This window comes from Lissotriton vulgaris, chromosome 5 (genome assembly GCF_964263255.1).
Source record: "Lissotriton vulgaris chromosome 5, aLisVul1.2, whole genome shotgun sequence".
Classification (NCBI taxonomy): Eukaryota; Metazoa; Chordata; class Amphibia; order Caudata; family Salamandridae; genus Lissotriton; species Lissotriton vulgaris.
Window position 1 is genome coordinate 225,680,923 of NC_141693.1, and position 20,962 is coordinate 225,701,884.

Sequence of the window (20,962 nt, forward strand, 5' to 3'; positions counted from 1 at the left end):
CAGCAGGCCACCATCCCTGGGAGGGCCAGCCATTCCCAATGGGCTCGCAAATTGCAAGAGGCTCATTGATATAAATGAGCCTCGCAATTTGCGTTACCCATTTGGAATCGCAAACAGTGTTAAACAGACTGTTGTACTTTGTGTCGCAAATTGCGAGGCGCTAAATAAAAAGGTGGTACATCTGGCCCAATGTGTATTATCTCACCCTTGCCCAAACTGAAAAATTATTTGATTTCCAAGCACCACCACGCTCTACGTCCTTCCTCCCGCTCCCTATCCAATGCATGCGCTCCACTCTCACATGAGTGAACAGCCAGCCCCATGTGAGCGCTGCTCGTGGGCTGACTTGTTATCCCCTTTCGCGCGGATCTGCAGAGACCTGCGACAAAAGAGCGCCATGGTTTTCCCTCTGGTCTGTAGAGACTGGGAGAGGCAGGAGAAGGTGGGTGACTGCCCAACACCATTCCGCTTCCTTACTCATTCTACCATAGACCTGGCAAGCCAGGTGACCCATGGGAAGCAAGTGCTTCTTCTGGTGAAGTCACAGATCTGGAAAATTACTCTTGATTCTCTCTTGATACATCATAGCGGTAAAAAAATATAGATTACGATCAAGTTATTTATGCAAATAGCTTCCAATGGAGGCTATGAATAGCATACTGAATTTCCGATGAATAACAAGGATGTTTTTCACTGAGGGGTTCTGAGTGACATAAAATAGCCAATCAGAGCGAATATTGTGTTGTTACAATGCCAATCATAACATCACGGTGAAAAACATCTGCTTTATTCACAGTTACCGAGCTACAATATTATGTTGTGTATGAGCTCAAAACACATCCACTATTGTAACCAGGAATTTTGGAATTGAATTTCAAACAAAGATATAAGCATGGATTGAAAGAGACAGGCTCCCTCTCTAGGACTGATCATTGGTCCATCACAGCAGTGGGACAGAAACTCTGTTTCCAACTACTGTAATGTAATTGCAGCAGTTGGAAGCAAAACTTCTTCCTTACTGCATTGTAATGTAATTGCCATTAATAACATCATTTTGTAGAGACCCTACAGGATAGTTAACATGATTGGGGCCCGTTTGGGAAATATACAGAATTAAAGACAGGTAACTGAATAACATGGGTGTTTTTACACAGAGGGGTTTGGCATGACCTCAAATAAACAACAAGGTCAAGTGAACAGCACTCAGAACTGAGATTAAACACGCCCCCTTTATTCACTTTTTACCCAGCAATAGTTTTAGGTTATGCATGCTCCCCAAAATCATTTGCTCCTTTAACTGCAATTAGGGGCCACGTGAGTAATGGGCCATCCATACATCACGTCGCTTCTCCTCCCTGTCCCCAATGTAAAAAAAAAAATCAAAGATATACCTAGTCGGTAAGCAACCTTTACAACGCAACTTTTACCACGCAGTGCCTTTACGACGCAACTTTTACAACACAAACCATTACAACGCATTGCGCTGGGGGGCGCTCTAGGATAGGGAATAGGTTTAATTTACTATCCAACACCTTCCCTACTATCCACGGGGACTGGAGTTGGAATAGTAAATTAAACTATTCACTATCCAGCGCCCCAAAGCACTATGCATTGTAAAGGCATGTGTTGTAAAAACCGCGTTTTAAAGGCATGCGTGGTAAAAGCATGCGTTGTAACGCCATACATCCACCTAGTCTTGTGCTTCCAACCCGCTGTGCAGTCTCTCCATTTTTCCACCCAAAGCTGTGCCCTCTGCCCTCCATTGAAGCAGAGAACCAGCATAGCACTGACAGTCTCTCTGGGTGCCTGGAATTCCATTCCTGGATTGTTATGATGTCATAGAAGTGAATTACCTGATATAGAATTTGTATTCACGAGAGTTGCTGTCAGTGAGAGCCATACATAGCATATAGAATTATAGATGAGTAACAGTGAATAATGGGAATGTATTTCACCAAAGGGTTTTTAAGTACAATCAAATAGACAGGAGCAAAGTGCAAGTTGACTTTGATGTCCCTCAAAATCCAGAGATAAATAACATCCCTGTTATTCACTGTTACCCATCTATATTTTTTTAATCTATGGCTGACCAAAATCGCCTGCCACTGTTTTCAAGTACTGTGTAGGAGTAGAAGAGTAATGAGGGAGACATACTTAAGAAGGTGTCTCTTACCAGTGCAAAGACATAAATAAGCAACAAAAACAAAATAAAAACAACTGCCCTTCTTCCAACCACCTTTATCACCATTTGCAAGAGCTGGTGCTGCACTTAGACTCTGAGAGCCCCACCAGAGCTGCCTGGATTCCCTCATGAAGCAGCAACGATGGGTACAGTTTAGGTTAATCATTGTATACCAGATTTAGAACCTGCCATTGATGCTAGTGGGGCGCAGTGAGAGCTACACGAAACATAAGGTTTTAAAATCAATCCATAATTCAGATACGGGTACTGACCTCGACAGATCCCTTTGGTGGACGTCAGATCTGCCCCAAAATCACAGTGCAGCCCTTTGATGTGATCACAGGGATGGTCCAGAGAGCAGTCTTCATTGTACTGTCTAGCACACACTCTGCAACAGCTGCAATAGTCCAAGATCAAACTGATGCCAGGTGAGCAAACCGAAGGAACTTCAGGGCAACTGCACTCGGCAGGGCAGGCACAATCCACCTGGGATGGAGAAATGAAACACAAGTATAAGAAAGATCTGCAACAAATCATGCTAAATATGGTGCTATATCATCAAGTTTACTTTCTGCTAGTGGGGTATTGGCCAGATTGTGTGTCATGAACCGAGTGTGCAAGAAGCATGAGAGTTGTGAAAATCATTGATACATGGCTCGTGTCTTCTTTCAAGTAGAAGTATGTGGTGGGAGAAGTGACTTCTAGGAAACAGGGCAGAAGACACTAAACAAAAACCACATCACAACTATCCTCTGCTGGACATCTTAGCAGAGAGATCAGGAATGAGTTCATATGGACTCAGACCAAAGTGGAAGGTTATTGAGCATGAACAAGCACTAAAAGTAGGGTAATGCTCCTCCTGTGTGAGAGCTCAGTCAGTGGTCCCACTGCGGCACTTGTATCCCACAATAAGAACATTCCTTAAAAGAATGGTCTAAGTGGCATACCTGCAGAGTCATGGATGGACAAGCATCACAAGTAGGGCCATGCTGCTGCATGAGACCTCAGTCAGTAGACCCACTGCAGCACTTGTGTCTCACAATTAGAGCATCGCTCAGAACGATGGTCTATAAGGCGTACCTGCAGAGTCATGGATGGACAAGCACCACAAATAGAGGCCATGGTTCTGTCTGAAATCTCAGTCAGTGGTCCCACTGTGGCACCCGTATCCCACACTTAGATCCTCTCTTAGAACAATGGTCTAGTAAAATAGCTGCAGAGTCATGGGTGGACGAGATTCACGGTACTCTGGAAATCCAAAGATCTATTTCACCAGTCTTCAGCAGAATGCTATTACAACTGGCTTTTGAAGCTTTATAAACAGTGCGCGCAAGACCGGTAGGGGTTTTGAGGGTCTGCATACATTTTCCAGAATTAAATTAGGTCACAAATACACAAGGAAAATAAATAGCGCAATGCAGGGTGCGCTTAATTTTATTAGGTTATTTTTTCTAGCATTAAAGAGTTCACACTATGTGGAGACAAAAAAAAAACTTTGCATGGGCGAAGGCTAAAGAAATCATGGAAGAATCGCACCCTCTGCGATGGGCAAAAATCATAATCTTTATAAACATACACTGATGAAAAAAACATTGCATAACCCTACTTTAGAGCCAAGCTTGCTGGACAACTGTCGTCAGTCACCCACTCTCCCCACCCTCTATCCTCCTCCTCCTGACTTTATCCCATCCTTGGTGTCTAACCCCATTTACCAGATCTTGTTCCTGGACATCTGGTTGTGTTCTTCCATTTCCATACAGAAGATTTGAGTTGTGTTTTTAGGTTTACCACTAGATCCATTGGGGGCTAAGACAGCAAGGCACTGCATTGCATCACACGGACCATGCTCAGGTCATTGAAATGCAGAATAGCTTCCACTGTGGGGATCACTTGAGTTGCAAAGTCTGACAACTTCGCCTGCCAAGAAAACACTTTCTTGCAGGAGAAGTATCCCACAAAAATGGTTTTGCTAGGTTTTCCCTTTTTTTACTTTTAAACTTCACCAAATTTGCTAATATCCTAAAGCTGGCAAGTTTTTCAATAAACCTCCCGGAAGTGTCACAAAGAGAACTTTGACACACATAGTAATATTATTTGAAAAACATGTTAAAGATATATGGCTCTGGATTGTAAAGCTCCAGCAGATCCTTTAACAATGGTTGTGGTAGCAAATACTGTTGGCTCTGAACTCAAATGCAGTTAGGATAAACTAAGCCAAAGACCACAATACTGAAAGGATGGCAGTACAGTGTATGCAGGCACGTTGCACTGAAGACCCCATGCCCCGTATTGCCAGTACGCCACTGGCACACCACGTACAGGCTCAAAGAGGCAAGTGCACAAAATAATTGATGCCAACAGGCAGACTTCCTAAAGGTGTACGGTCAACAAAGCTGAAACCAAAGCCAAGGACAGGATCCCTTCCCACCTGTGGAGTACAATGGGACACTGATAAAGTGTCAGGAGTATGCATCAACTGGGAGAAAAAATACATTCCCTCCCTTGTACAGGTCACTGAACAATTCCTCACAGCTTTGTAGGGAAGTAAAAACCTGCCTACGGCTGCTATATTAGGGAGAAAGGACATGGTGAGGAAGGTAAGCGGCATCCTTGACTCAATCAATTCTCTGTAGACCTGATGATAACTAAATGGACATTAAAACACTCTGGTGCCAATCATGTCTGCTGGACATTCCCAGCGGTTGAGGTCTTCATTTACCACTCATATAAAATAATAGGGAACAACTGGTATGTGACGTGCTTTTGTCCATATTGCATCTATTATAACAGAATTTATGTGCTTTTCACTCGCAGTTACCACCTGCGAAAAACTGGTAACCAGTGAGCTCAACACTTCGTGAGCACAATTTGCAGGTACCGCAAAAACAGTTGCAAATACTGTTTGCATTTACTTCTGTACCATTACTCAAGCACTAACTTTGATCATAACCACTGCAGAACTTGGCTCTTTGGACAAATGCCACACGACAGCCACATTCTGCTATCTCGGTAAGAGTGATCTGGTGGCCAGGCAATACGGCCTAATCACACACCGCCAAACTAGAACTTTTACGAGGAATTCAGAAACATGATTCCTTCTAGAGGAGGAAGGTGTGTGGACTTGACCCCTCATGGACTTTTCAACCTATTGGTAGGGTTGTGCAGAAAAAAATTCTGCCACCCTGGCAGTGTTCTTGAGGCTTTCTTTGTGTCTGCAGGAACAGAGGACCCATTCACTGCCCTTATGCACCATGTTTCCCATTGCATACAATGAAGGGATCAATTCAGAGGAAGGGCCCTACCTCTTTGACCCCGTGGACCGATGGAGGATGGACCAAATGGGGAATGGTTTCGGACACTCGACCCAGCTGAGGCTACCCTGTCCGAAACCCCGCGGTTCCGCCAACTCTAAATGAGGTGATGCTCTCCTCCCACCAAACTCAGAAGAATCTCTGTTTTCTACAACATGTCTTATGCACATCCATTTCAAATAAGGAAATAGGACATACATTGTTACAAAAGCGTCAATATTTAAATGAGCGTGGCAAAGGGTAAAAACGTTGCAACCTTGATAAAGTTACAAAGTTATCAATAGTACTTGGAAAGGTTTTATTGAAGGTTGAAAAAGGAATACTTATTTCAACATGATGTCTGCACCCACAGAGAGAAGAAAGTCAGAATACCTGAGTTTCTACATAAGTGCCTATCCAGGTTGGCTTTTAAATATGGGACAGCGCATGTAACATTATAGGGAGACCCCCAGCTGCACAGGTCTCAAGCAAGAGCCCCCAGGTACATATTATGCACCGTATGCCTCAAAATCAATTACCTTGAGGTGTCAGTGACAGTGGAGACTGTTTAGGAATGGTTGTTCGTTGGTCCACCGCTGCAGGAGCTCATTAACTGTGAGCATCTTGTGAAATATCACACAAAGACGTCACTGCACATAAGAGTCCACAACGATTCCATACACTCAGGAGGTCTTAAAAGCCACATAGGCCCCCTCACACACACCCTCGTTCTTACTAACAGGGAGCATTTTGGAAACTGCACAGATGTAATAGTTCTTCAATTTTTTGTAATGGTAATGAAATGTTTCAAAAAGGATGATAAGAAGTTTTAACTAATCTGTAACAGAGGTTGCCTTGAAACAGCGTATGTTTAATGGTTTCATATTGTGTGTGCACTATTCTTATTTAGACTTTCACACACACACTGCTTCACACTCCCCCATCTGTCTTTCCCAAGAGCACTGAAGTGGAATAAAATACACATATTCCTTTCAGTGCCCTTCAGAAACAATGCCCCACCACCAACCTAGGCCCATTTACGGAATCTCTCAAATAAACAATTTACAACTGGGCCTGAGCTTCAGACTAGGAAGGAACCCGCTGCTTATAACCCGTGAAGTCAGGCCACCGCGGGCAACCCTTTTTCCGCCACATAAAACAAAGTGGTTTATGGAGTAGTCTGGATTCATTTTATTGGGTACAATGGTTAGTTACCACACGCAGCCACGGATTAGTTGCACGTCGTAATAACAAAATTACTGTTCAGCATTCATTCATTATTCATATTTTGGCAGTCCTTGGTGTTGTGTCTGGATATGAGGGGATGGGCTTCGGGGAGGAGGGTGAAGCCCTACCACCGATTCCTGGCTTCCACTTAATACCGACTGCTTGTTTCTGTTGTCGGCACATATGCCATTTGGGCCACATCTGCCCTGTTGGGTACCTCCAGGGTTGGATTGGGATCAAAAATAGGCCCAGGCCACCCAAGAAAATGTTCCCATATTTTGCAGATTGTGTCATTTTGCAAGACATTGCTTCAGTGTTTTAAGTATTATGAAAAGAAGGGGGTGGGGTTGGGTTCTCTAAAAGAGGCATGTTTTCTCAACTTCACTGAGATTAAACAAAATGAAACTATTGCCAGGACTCTCTGTGCAACAATTAGTTAACACTGTGGAACCACACCTGAATAGAAGTGAGGTCACTTCTTCTAAGGCCCCCTGCCCGGCTCAATCTGCATACATTAATGGGACGGGCCAGCAATAGACTGGGAATTACACCTCTTCCCCGTTAGTACAACAGAGATAGCAGAGACCCCTTTGCCTCCAGAAGGACTGCTCAGGCACCCACTGAACAGCACAGACACAGCCCAAACCAGCCACCACGCTGCCCCAAAAGTGGCCCACAGCAACAACTCACATACCGGCACATCACCCATTACCCGAATGCCTGCCTTACCAATCCGACCCTGGGTACCTCCCCTAGTCGCTCCCATCAGAGAGCCATGGGAGTCCATTCCCCTCCCTCTTTAGTTCCACTTGAGGCCCAGGGTTCCTTACGTTTTTTCTGCCTTGACCACACCACTGCAATAGCTCCTTTATGTTCAGTCTTCTTACCAGCATGGGTGGGTGGGCAAAGCATCCACAGCGCACTCCTGTAGGTAGGTCAAGGTTTGCCTGTGCCTGCTGAATGCCCACCTTTATTTGTCCTCTTGGCTTGTTGTTGATCAGTTCAAATGTTGCCCCTGATATTGCCCAATCGGGTTGATGTGATGTCATGGTCTCTGGCTCCGAGGACTTCATGCCCTTTGCCTCCCCCTGAGGTTCACCTTTGCCCACTATCCCTCCTTGACCTTGATTCGGGGCTAGAGGAGTCGACCATGGTTTCTGGTCCACCATGTGCCTGAGGGGCCCTCCGCCTCAGTCATGGCTGCGGTGACGCTGATTGGACGCTTCACATGCCGGGCCTCGGCACATTTGTGGGGGTGGTTGCAGGTACTGGGAACAGGAACTCATGCTAGGGACCCATCTTTGGGAATGAGGAGTGAGAATAGAGGCTGTAGAACAAAGAACAGCACAAGGCAGCCATACAGGCATAGCGGGAAGGGGGTGGGGGGGGGGCTCCTTGCAGAACTGTAGTACAGACCACACTAGTGACTAGGGTGATCTCCCTATAATGCAACATAATACAACATAATACTACATAGAGGCAGTGTACACAGGAAGTGTGTAGGCCATTCGCAGTTTGCAGTACCAGAAGTTATACAGGCATGTAGGGAGAGCGGGATCTCACTGCAGAGGGTAAGGCAGCACTGATGCAGGCAGAGAGAAGTAACAGACTGCTCACTCGGGGATTTTACACACACACACGAAGACAATTCCATCACTTGGATATAAACAATGCCATAACATACTTCAGTTCAATAATCACACTGTCCATGATACTTGATCCCGTGGGCTGTGATATCATACATGGTAAATGTCTGTATTATTTTCACCCAAGAAAGGTTTTCCTCGAAATCACACCAGCATTTGCAGTTCAGAGTGAGGTCATGTGTACAGTACTCGAACCCACCCATCCCGGAAAATGTAAGCTGCTAATTTCTCCACAAGTTACATTGGGCCAAGACTTAAGCTACTTTCATTAAACTACATTTGAAAAATGGCAAATGTTTGCATATATTGTTTTCTCTGCAAGTTTTCCTTTCTCTGAATTTGTCTATGAACAAGTGTCAAAGCTGTAGATTTCACAACCTTCACAAAGTTGTCAAGTTTTCCATAGAATTTATTTCGTGAATTTTGCAAACAAAAATGCAAAAAAACAGATTAGTTTGACTTTAAAACCAAATCGTGTATGTCCTTTATCTGGAGATAGGCCTTGAGACGTCATATGATGTAATCGATTGCACAGGTCTGTTAGCAGATGTGCACCACCCATCTAGGAAGGCAGGACAGGGTCCCTGGCTGGAAGAGACGAGACAGCTACTGGGGGCAGCGTCCAAAGGAATGAATACTACTCTAAGCTACAAGCCACAGGAATGCATGCTGTGCCTGGGTGGGCCAACAGATGTCAGTTTAAGAGCAGCATTCCCCAACCCCTCCCGCCCCCGATAGTAACATGCACCTGCTGAACTGCTCTCAGCACAGTCACACATATCCACATAAACTAGCTACTTGCTCATAGGACAGACTGTGGCTGTTTCAATAGCAAGCCTCACTTTAACTCGTGAGCTGCCACCAATCACCCCCCCCCAAAAAAACTTTTCACTGTTTAAGGCCAGACAGCTCACGGATAGGAATGTATCCCCAATATGCACGCAGTGTTACTGAGCTTGTTGCACGTTCTGGTTTGTACTTTGGTGAGCATGGTGGTATCAGCAGTAACTCTTTGCCATTGTTTTGTGATCCTGACCACATGCATGATTTGTTTCATAAGAGGTGCAGGTGTCTGCCACATGCTGACTTATTTCATTTGCTCTTCACATGCAAACTCGTTCGGACTTTTTAGGCACAGGTATGGTCACAAATTAATTTGATTTTTCACTCCAACCACCTTTTCTCTAATCCACATATTTTTTTTAGGAAGTTTATCCCCTATTTGGGACAATTGTGATCTCAATGTCAAGATAATAGACCTGTTAATAGCAGTGGCCTTTCAACAAATAACCAAGAACTGGAAGGACTTCACCAAATTATCATATCAAGCATGGTGGTATGTGGTCTGTTACAATCATAGACTGGATACAACATTTGTATATCCGTTACACATGGCATCCAAACGCTTAGACTTGTGGTCACCTGTTAAGTTGTTCATTGATACAAGCGCTAGACATTCTCTGCTTTCTACATCTCTACAACAAGAAGTGGGTAAACCTCCATGACTTCCTATATATTGTTGCTATATAGTTTCCGTATTACTCTAATTGTAATATGACTTTTTTATATGACATATATGTTCCTTCTTCTTACCGATGTACCATATACTGCTGTTACTATATATGCACCTGTCTTATTAGAATGATTTTAAATTATACCATTTATGTTTATTCATTCCAACTGATTTACTGTATGTAACCCTTTTATTTGCACCGTTATTATATTTTGTATATTAATGTAATTCTTTACCTCAATAAACTCACTTTTGAACTTAAAAAAGAAAAGAGGCGCAGGTGTCCAGATACTACATGGGACGGTGACTCTTTGCTTTACTTTCCTCTCAGTTGGGCATGTTTTGTCTGTGCCAAGTTGTCTGTTGGACACCAGGTGTGCGATCCAACTATCTGACAGGACCAGTGAGATGGGCTCCAAAGTATTTTGTTTATTCTTTGTGGCCTTGGGGAAGCACCTTACAGGGTACACCTTTCTTTATCCCTGACCCCAATGGTTTCCATCATGGTGGAGGAACCGGACAGTAAGATTTGCTTGAGGCCTACCCCAATACTATTCATCTGAAACCCTGTAGGGGCGGAAAGGGGCGAGTGGAGATCTTAAGTTTCTGACTTATTGTTTAGATCAAAAAGATGGTGGAAGACTTTACCACCAAAAACTCCTGTTGCTGGCGTACTGCTGCGATGCCTGCAGCCACCTCACAATTAAAAAAATGTTTGGTGGTGCGCCTGCCTCTTAAAGGGGCACTACAAGAATGAAAATATTTTAAGTTAATACCCTAGGGAATTATGCAGTGCCTCTTGCTACGAGCAGTGAATAATAAATGGCTGGGTCCTGCTACTCATTTATTATTCTTTTTTACTGTCTTTTTATATGTAGAATGTCCTGGTGTCCACTCAGCACACTCAGATGCTTATTTTTTGGTGGGGGCTGGTCGGGGGAGCCTCAGGGCCTCCTTGGCCCCATCGTCTCCCCTGCCAGCACCCATGCTGGTGCTGGCGGGAGCCATCAATTCTTTCTATTTTGCTTAAATAGCTGTGGGGAGGAGATTGTATAGCCCCCCCCCCCCCCATGAGCATTTACAGGCTCCAAGTCCCCCATCACCCTGCCCATGTTTTCTTTGTAGGGAAAGTGGGGTGCAATGCATCAATCACTGAGTCTTAACATGCCCCGCGCCATAGTCCTGTTTTAAGAGGGGGGCATGGCACCCCTCCCCAAGCTAATACTGACCCTCAGTACACCATCTCCCGGGACCTACTATGGGACCCTGGTGCCCACCCGGGTCACCCACAAGACACGAGGTTGGGGCCAGCGGCTCCCCGCAGGCATCCATACTGGTTGTAGCAGGAGTCAGCATTGCTCCCACCTGGTGGGAGCAGATAATTTTCTATGCTCCCACCGGGTGGAAGCAATCTTTGTTTCCCTGCCCGCAAGAGCATGTGCGGGGAAAAAATATATGTGTGCTTCCACTCAGTAGGAGCATGTTTACAGCTCCTGCAGGGTGGGAGTGCACATTTTTTCACCGCCCACCTCAACATTTGTTTCCGTGTTGTCAGCAGTCAGAGTGCTAACTCAGAACTGTTTGCTTCTTAAAGTTGTGCATGTGAAATTCTTGCAAAACTCCAGCAAACCCAATCGTCCAGCTATACAAATATTTATCCACCTTATTTTCCCAAAAACAGCTGAATGGCTTTCCCCCAAATCACCAAAAGCACGCTTTCTAGACTAAGATGTAGCTTCCTGTCAAATCTGGTGTAATTCCGTTCTGTCATTTTAGCTGCAGCATTTTCCAAATATAATTATGGAAATTGCAGTGGAGTTTGTGTTTTGGGACTCCACTCCCTCTCCACTGTCTCTCCCCCCATCACCTCCCCCCCTACCCCTACACACACACACTTGAAGGATCACTCCTAAATTTTCCAGGAAGTAAGTAAGCAGGAAAGAGCACTGTTTTGGAAAGTTTCCTGAAGATTTGTCAAACTGTGCCAAAGTTAATAGCAAACCAAAAAAGCCATTTCCTAAGGAAACAAGAACACAGACAGACAGACAGAATTTAGTGCTTTCTTCGCCTGGGAAGGAACAAGGACACCAGTGGTGACAAGGAGGCGGGAGAGGGATTATTGATTCCTTGCCACTGGTTTCTATTCACAAAAGTGAAATGCAAACCAACTCGTGCCATCCTCTGAAAACTGACCAGGCCTGGCATCTGTTAATACGCGCAGAGCTTGTCGCAACAGGCCCGGCTCCCGTCACTCACTGGAGTGAGAGCGCAGTCACAACAGGTGCTCGGGGAGACAGCGATCCCCGAGGCCGCACTCCGTCTGCTAAAGTGGAGGCTAAGACCGGGCAGCCAGATACACATCGACTCTCACACCAGGCGTTAAAAGCCTGGATTGTCGAATGTGGCACTGAGAGCCTGCACGCGGAGGCCTGGATTGGATGACAGAGGGCATGACGGGGCTGGCCGGCGGCCACCGAGGAGCGGCAACCTCTGAGGGCAGCGCCGCGCGTGCACGCGGGCTGAAAGATCTCCCGCGAGACTCCTGGACGCCTGCGAAGTATTTCATTTTGAATTATAACCACAGGCACTGGAAGCCTGGTTCAAGCAGACAGACACAGGGCCAGTGCCACTGGGGCTTATTCTGCACAGTGATAACGCCTAAAATGTCACATATGTGGGTGCCTGCAAGACTTGTCTCTAAGCAAGGGTGTGAAAGATTAGTGTGGTACAGATGAAACCCTAGCGGTATTTAATGACGCATCAGAAAGATAAAAAGTAAACAGAATACTAAACAGGAGACCCCTAAAGCTATACTTACTAAAGGTTTCAATGGCAGATGCGCGATGCAAAGCTATTTTGTGCAGAAGGTTAAATAAACCTCATGCGGTGCCCAGACCCCTTCACGCCAAACCCTTGCTAATCTGTACCAAGGGAAACATCATTTACTACGAAGGCATCACCACGCATAACGTTTACCACGGTACACTTACCACGCAAACGTTTTTTCAACTCGGGTGCCTTCCACGACCGTCTTTACCACGTTCTGCGTGGGTTGGGGGAAGACGTGGTATTCCTTCCAGTCGTTCTGCGTGGGGTTGGGGGGTTGGGGGGGATGTTGGGGGGCTGGGGGGGTCTCCCCACCAAAAATAACAAGCAGGTTACTTTAAAAAAAAAAAAGAACATAATTTTAGAAGAAAAAGGAAAGAGCCTCCCCCAAAGACGTGCCGTGCACGTCAAAAAAGCAGTCCTTTTTTTATTTTGATATACGTGTTTTGACGCTTGTTTCCATGGAGGATGGAAGTAAGGGCTCGTAGAGAAAGACGTGCAGGTAAGACGTTTCTACGCGTAGTAAAATCCTACGTTGTAAATACCAGCGTGGTAAAGCCACTTGCGATGTAAAATTCGCGTGGTAAAGCCATGCGTGGTAATTGAAATCGTGGTATAATCATATATTCGTGATCTGGCTCTGTGCCAAATCCTAATGCCTGGTGAAAGTTAGTGCAAGCAAGGGGGTACACCAGTGTATCTACGTGTAATATGAACGCAGTACAAAAAGCACACATCTTACAAGGCTGCCCCCTGTGTGGTGGTCTGAATGAGGGAATGTGTACTGGGGGGTGCACCTCGAGCACAAACCCCAGGCTGGACACTGCTGGCTCACCATGACACCAGACAGAGGCACAATGTCCTACAGAATACCCAGATGTAGTGCCAGTACCGCAGGCAAAGTCAGTTGTCTGATGGAATAGGCTCTGCATCTCTGTATCTTCAAGATATATATATATGGTCACGGTACAGATATGAGGAGCTAAGTATAGTAAAATGTTGCTTACCCAGTGAAACCTTTTACAATATTTTTGCCCTCTATTCTTGACACGATATTTTGGACTCAATCTTTTGTCCAAAGGCCGGCGTCGGCATCAGGTAACTCTTGCTAAAACTGATGCTTCGCTATTTTCTGTTCTTCATACACCAGGATGGTCTGTTTGCATGCTGTGCACTGCTGCATGAAAGACAGTAGATCTGGGTCCAAATGTTTGCAGGTTGCCAATGCCATTGCGGCAAAGGTTATCAAGAAATCACCACCTAACAACATAACCTGAGCAGTAGGGCCTGCTTTACCCACAAGGTCTCCTCCCAGGGTTCGGCCTAAGACCTGTATCACTCACACTGCCAGGGTCTCACCCCTTGCTTCTTCCTCAAGACTTGCACTACACCAGTTGGGTGCTTAAGTCTCGCTGATGACCAAAAGTCTGAGTCCCAGGCAGTATAAACAAGAGGTATCTGTCTGTCCGTTGGGCTTGGAAAGTTCACAGAGTAGCCACAATTCCAGTAATGGGATGTTTGTTAGAGGGTGGTCAGCTAATATCTGTGAATTGTCTTATGCGGCTGGTAGCGGATGTCCAGCTAGATTGTTTATTCCAGACTTGACTTCAAGAGCACAGATAAAGTCAACTTGACACAGAGGATGCGGCAAATGCAGCTGAGGCAGCTTCACAGTGCTGTAGTGAGTGACTATCAGCCTAGAAGATTGACCACTACGAGAGGCCATTCGTTTCAATGGCAGAAGTTACTAGCCCCCATTATATTTACGAGATCCGCTGGAATGCCATTGATTTTGGTAGTTTAATCCATAGACTTAAAACAAAATCTGAGAATGCAATCCCATGGAAAATGAGGATTTACCAAGAGAAATCAACCCCAGAATGATCTTATTTCTTAGTAGATCCTGAAAGTCCAGTGCGTTATACCCATGTAACTTCATCTCATTGTTACCTGGTATCTGTAAATATAGGGGTGGGGTGGGACAGAGTGACAAGCAGATCGGTGGGTTTACCATAATGAGGACGGGAGAAGGCACTTTACATGCAGTAAGCAGCATGTGTTACAATTAGACAAATTAGGGTAGTAAATTTACCGACCTCTGAATTATGAAAGATTTAGCCAGCCAGGATGTAATTCAAACACCTGACCTTCATCTCAGCACATTTCCCAGTGCCAAACAATCAGATCACTGAGCTATCCTGACAGCTTAACTTTGGAATGCAAGGGCAACGGTGTAATCTTAGCTCTGCAAAGTTTACATAATACTGCTAGGGTGCAACAGTACTACATACTGACCTGGAGGCTGGTGCTCCATCCACCCTAGAGTTTAGGAGCGCTTCCAGCGGGGCGACTAGTTGGAAAGGCAACAATCCTGGCACAGGGAACAACCAGCGCCACACCTTGCTGGCACCAGTCTGCATTCCTGGGCTGATGCAATTCACACCTCACTTCGCTAGAAAAATGTGTAAGACAATGGCTAGACACCAGCTACTGCTGTTGGATCACACGCTTAACCTGCCAAGAAGTTTTACATAATACAAAATGTGTCACCAGTGTTTGGTGCAACTCATGCCAAATGAGCAGATATTAATACCGCCTTAAACAGATAAAAAGGGGCATAATACACAGCAGCAAAGGCACCAGACAGCTGTTACACAATATTGTATGCGTAGATGTAGTGCATGTACACCAACAAGTTAGTCTCTAGGCACTACTGTCAGATTATGGATGTTGATTGCTACCCAGCTCTATCCTACTGATCAGGCAGCACTGTCAGCCGGCGAGAAGAGAGACAAGGACATGTGTGCATCCGGACACTTTATTCAGCTTCATCCAGTTGCTTCTATGTCAGAAGAAAGTGGGCCTTATACATACATCAGTGACCATACCCTCTGCGATGCTTCAAACATAACATCTGGCATTAGCTAAGACCTTTTGATTTGATGACAATTACATATTTACTTACTTATAGGCATAGCAGCTTTCAGCCAGCCCTTTCAACCATTCGTCTGCTGTGCCATTCACATTTTTCTTCAACCCACTTCAGCAATTGGCTAGCTTCGCTGTGAGTGACAGCATTCCACCCTTTCACAAGGAGCGTATCCACACACAAAGTAGCTCATTTAAGAGCCAGGTATGCCTAGGGAAAAGTGTGCTTTTTAAGCCCCAAAAATATACTTGCTGATTAATGGTTGACCAGCTTCCCCAGGACTAAAATTTTGCAGAAAACAGGAAACAAGCATTGACAAAGCCAAACGACTGGTGGCCAACATCAGAACTATTGACTTTGTTTATGCTTTTTTTCTAGGTCTGGTACAGCCATCTTTCAATATCTGCCAGAGCTCATGAGAGCACACTGAGACGGAGGTTTGGTCAACTGTCTTCAGCGATTGGTTTGTTTTGGTGAAATGTTTTTGGTTCGGTGGGAGCTTCCTACAGTTTTGGACCAGACCAGACAGTTTAACGTGCACGCCTCACTTCCTCTGAACAACCGCAGCACTCAAGAAGTCAAACTTGCTTAGGGGCATCAATAGTTGCGGTGCAAGCAGCATTACCGCATAGGATTCACAATCATTCCTTCTCGCCCCAGTCCTTGCTCAGTGAGGTGGTAGATGAGAGGGTGAGGACCCAAATTAGTCTAACTCACCTATCCATGCAGGGCTGCCTTACTATGGAGCTCTGAAAGGTACTCAGCCCATATGGGGTAAAGGTGGGTATCGGGAGAGAACTTCCTCCTTGACCTCAAAGTCACCTGGTCCTAACAAGTTCAGACATCTTTCTCAGAGAGCTCCTTCCCTAGCCCCTCCCCTAACCCCCCTTAACTTTCCTTGCGGAGTTTACCACAGCCACTGATCCACGTGCATTTATAAAAATTATTTAACATAGAATGCCTGGCGATAGCAACAGCGCCCTCAACGTCACCAATGCAGAAACAAGTTGTCAACCAGTAGCATAGCTTGCATGCTTTAGGTGCTGGTGTAAGCAAGGACATGGCCCCTTGGACTGCAATTGTAGTAGTAAAATATAGCAAATATCAGGGTTCAATGGCCCGGTGCCACTGCAAACACAAGATGATGGACTGAGTGCTGAAACAACTTTTCAACCACTCAACGCCAGTCACATATGTTGGTTTAATCCATAATCATTTTGCTCAGTATGCCACCCCAGTTTGGACCCAGCCATATTCAAATCCATCTTGACCCTGTTCCTCATGGGAACAGTCCAGCCAGAACTGCCAGGCCAGGTCCTCCCTGGACCGGAAACAAGCATCCTGGGAACGGTTTGGTGGTTTCACCCCTCATCGGCCAGGCTAGCTTGAATCCAGTGGCACAGCGAGCAAGAGACCCACCCACGTCCGGGCATACCCTTGTCCACTCTAGCACTAATAGTATCCCCTTCGTCAGCTTGGTCTCAAACCGAGAAAAGCCAGAACTCCGTGCTGGCAGAGTTTTCATGTTATTCCACAAGACACCAATCTAGGGGACCCATAACATGCGCCCTGACAACCGCTGCGTCACGGACGTGTTTATGCGGCATGCCGCTATCCCTGAACCACTTCCTGACGTGCATGCCTCTCGCCGTCTCCGCCTGCTGGGCTCTGGGCAGTGGGCACGAACTGGCAGAACTCTGCGTACGCCCGGCGCTGATACGAACATCAGACATGGCGACTGCACTGCATGCATTTACCGCATGGCACAAACTGGACAGCAGCCTAAAGCAATGTGACCCCCCCCCCCCCCTCTCGCCGTACAGTGTGTTGAGAGATGCCCCCGAGACACCCTGAAGGGTGCGCCCTAGAGGGCTGCAGGGGAACATATGGACACATAGCTCTGCAGGCACCCACCGTCTAGTGCGTCCTGGGCATCATGTGAGCACCAAGTTTTGCAGACATCCGCCACTTGCTTAGCCCTGTCTGCACACCGCTTGATAGGACATATGCAGCGAGTATTCCATTCCCCCACTGTGTGCAACATCCTAGGGCACGCGCCGGGAATTAACGCAGCCACCAATCACAGCACTCGAACACTCGCGCATGAAAACTCTTCACTCGCGCGCCGCCCCTCGCACACGTGGATATGGGCACCCAGGCACACATGCACCAACCACACCTGCTGCACGTTGGTACTTGTGCGCCCTACTCTTGCATTATTCACCCACTTGTATTCGAACAGGCAGCTGCAGCAGGGAGCAACGTACACCACGGAGCATGCATCCTGCGCGTGCTGCACTCTAGGCACGCGAGTAGTGCGGCGGCTCTGCATGCTTTATCTACTGGAATGTCAGACAGCAAACAGCACTTCAGCTAAGCCCTCACGTAGCAGCTTTCTCTCCAAACAATCGTTAAAGTGGCGAGTGAATGAATAGGCAGTAATTGTAATTGCATTTATATAGCGCTAACTACCTATGACGAGGTGTCGAAGCGCTTTAATTGATTAAAGTGCAGTTTGCAGTACTAAGAGAAGAGGTCTCCAGTCCCGACTTCATCAAATGAGCTGGAAATGTGTTAAATGACGAAAGTTAAAAACCTGGACAGTCTAACTGACTGAATGAATTACAAGAAAGTCGCACACATAGGCTTCGTCAGTTGTCTCATTCCCATACGCTTGAGTGGAGTCTCACACCCTGACATATTCCGTTGCCCCATGCATCCTCTTAAGTAGTCTCACGCCCTGGCAGTCACCGTTGCCCCATGCACTTAGTGAAGTCTCGCACTTAGACGTCCTCAGTTGTCTATTGCACTTAAATGGGATCTCACATCCTGGCAGCCTCCATTGCACCATGCACTTAAATGGAGTCTCACACCGTGACAGTCTCCATTGTCCTATACACTTAAGTGGAGTCTCACACCCTGACAGCTTCCGTTGGCCCATGCACTTAAGTCGAGTCTCGCACTTACATATCTGTTGTCACTTACACTTAGGTGGGGTCTCACACCTAGGCAGCCTGTTAAGTGCAACCTCACACCTGAGGATCTTTAGCGGTCCCACGCACTCCAGTGGAGTCTCACACCAGGTCAGGCTCAGTCTCATCATATACTTGAACTGAGGCACAACAGGAAAGCAGTGCGGGCATCCCAGGGTTTGTGGATTTTCCTCTACCCTCAGCTCTGTGCCTGCTCTCTCACACATGCAAACACCTTTCGATGCTCACTCACCGGCCGGGCGGGCAGTAGCAGCAGTAAGCAGGGGGCCCAGAGCAGGATCGTCATCGCCATCCTTCCAGGTGGATTTAGTGGGGGGTTTCTGGGTTCAGTGGAGTTTAGAGCAGGGAAAGGGTCGGGTCTCAAGAAACAGGGCTGCGAGTGAGGGGCTCTCGCAACTGCGGAGGGCGCTCGGCAGGCGGCGCAGTCACGGTGATGGTTGATGCACTCGGCGGTCGGTGCACAGGTCTGTCCGGCTCGTGCCGCTGTCAGCAGGCTGGTAGCCTCAGCTGGGGTCCGGTAGCCTCGGCTCTGTCAGGAGTATTATGAGAAAGCCGGAGCCTGCAGCTGCCTTTATAGCAGTCCGCGCGCCCCACCTCCCTGCCTGGCATTGGGGGCATGCCCTCCTCTCACACCGCCCTCTGACATCACTAGCACGGCTGTCAGTTTCTGTGACATACTGTACACATACAGAACAGCAGCGTCCACACATGCAGCACCACAGACTGCCTCGCACTCCACACTACACCGACAAGACACACACAGACTAGACGCACACAAACATCGCGCACGCACAACCACATGCCATACCGACACTAGAAAGACACTGTTACACACTTTACATACACATAGACATGACATGCACACAGACACGAACACAGATATCAGACGGGCAAACTGGCACACACACAGAGCCGATCAATATCAAACACAACCTGTCTCTCCCATATACAGACACACTGATAAGAGACAACACCCACATACATACTTGCTAGGTAGACAAGATATAGAGACATCAGACGCACACTCACACAAATCATATAGACACGCATCCAGACAGCACAAGCATAGCGATGTGTACATATGCACCAGACGCACACTGTTTCTCTCACATACAAATACACACAGAAAAGAGAGCACAAACATCACACACACATCAACACAGACACGAGAAAGACAGACTTACATTTTTAGATACATACCAAAGACATAGTCAGAGCTAGGATAAACCACACACAGTTACATGAGATTCACAACAAGGGGCGCAGCTGCCAGAGGTGCAGCCAGTGCAATGCACCGAGGGGTGAGGGGGCCCAACTACAGCAGCCCCTTAAGCCCAGAGAGGGCACCTATATAGTCATGCTGGAGTGTTAGAAATGGGATTTCTGGTTGGCTAAGGTTTGCGCCAAAGCCAGGCAGAAACCACCACTCTAGTCAGGATACGGGAATTACACTCCTAAAATAACCCCTGCTCACCCCTTGGTAGCTTGGCACGAGCAGTCAGGCTTATCTTAGAGGCTGTGTGTAAATCATTTGCACATAACCAAGAGTAATATGTAAATGTAAATGTAATTTATATTAATATAGTGCATTATCACCAACGGTCTCTAAGCGCTTGCTTTGGGAACCCGTCCTGGTTTTTCCTTGTGAGATAACCCGTACTGGGCACCCCCAAGGTGAAAGCCAGGCACCCCGCTGCGTGGGGCCATAGTGGAGATTAAGCAAGCTATTGCCCGGAGTTGCAGAGTGTGAACCCGTGATTCGAGCAGGCACCGAAGCGAGAATTATCGAGTCCGTGGACATTTTTTGGGCTCAAGACCCTGCCGCGTCGGGAATTGAACCCTGGTCCCGGGTCTGACCTCTGCTTCATGGTCTGCCTCCTCTAACCATGTAAGCGCTACAAACGGACACCACACCTGTTTAGAAAAATAGCCAATTTTTTATATACAAGACCAAATTCAATAAAAATCCATAGTACAGTACTTTCAAAATAGATGCGTTGCAAGATGTCTTTAAATTGAAAAGATACAGTAAGAACACAGTTCCTTGATGTCGATAGCTTCGTCCGGGGTTATCACGGCGTCATGAACAAATAAATCCAAACAGTTCTGGCTGACTGCAGCATCGCGGGTCAGCTGCAGTGTTGGGGAGACCCGCAAACTGTAACTTTCAGAGATGCAGGTCGTCGATGACCTCTCATTGTCACACCCGTTGCAGGTCGATCTCCTCTCGGATGGAATCAGGAGCGCTGGCGTGAGCAGGCATCGGGTGCTGTGGTGCGGCGTGCGGTGCCCTCAGGTCGCGGTGTGAGAAGTGGCTTGGTGGCGGCGTCGGATGGCATGGTCGGTTAGACCACGG

General features: G+C 46.7%; 1 protein-coding gene across 1 annotated transcript in view; it reads right to left on the reverse strand.

Moving 5' to 3' along the window:
* The window catches only part of LOC147710547 (CCN family member 1-like), a 30,778-nt gene extending 11,627 nt beyond the window's left edge, over positions 1–19,151 (reverse strand). Inside the window, exons 1-2 of the mRNA XM_086921209.1 lie at positions 18,839–19,151; positions 2,455–2,668 (exon numbers count right to left, since the gene is read on the reverse strand). Of these exons, the coding sequence (XP_086777335.1) occupies positions 2,455–2,668; positions 18,839–18,898 (274 nt within the window). The 5' untranslated portion in view covers positions 18,899–19,151. The remainder of the gene's footprint in view (positions 1–2,454; positions 2,669–18,838) is intronic.
* Positions 19,152–20,962: the final 1,811 nt, after the last annotated feature.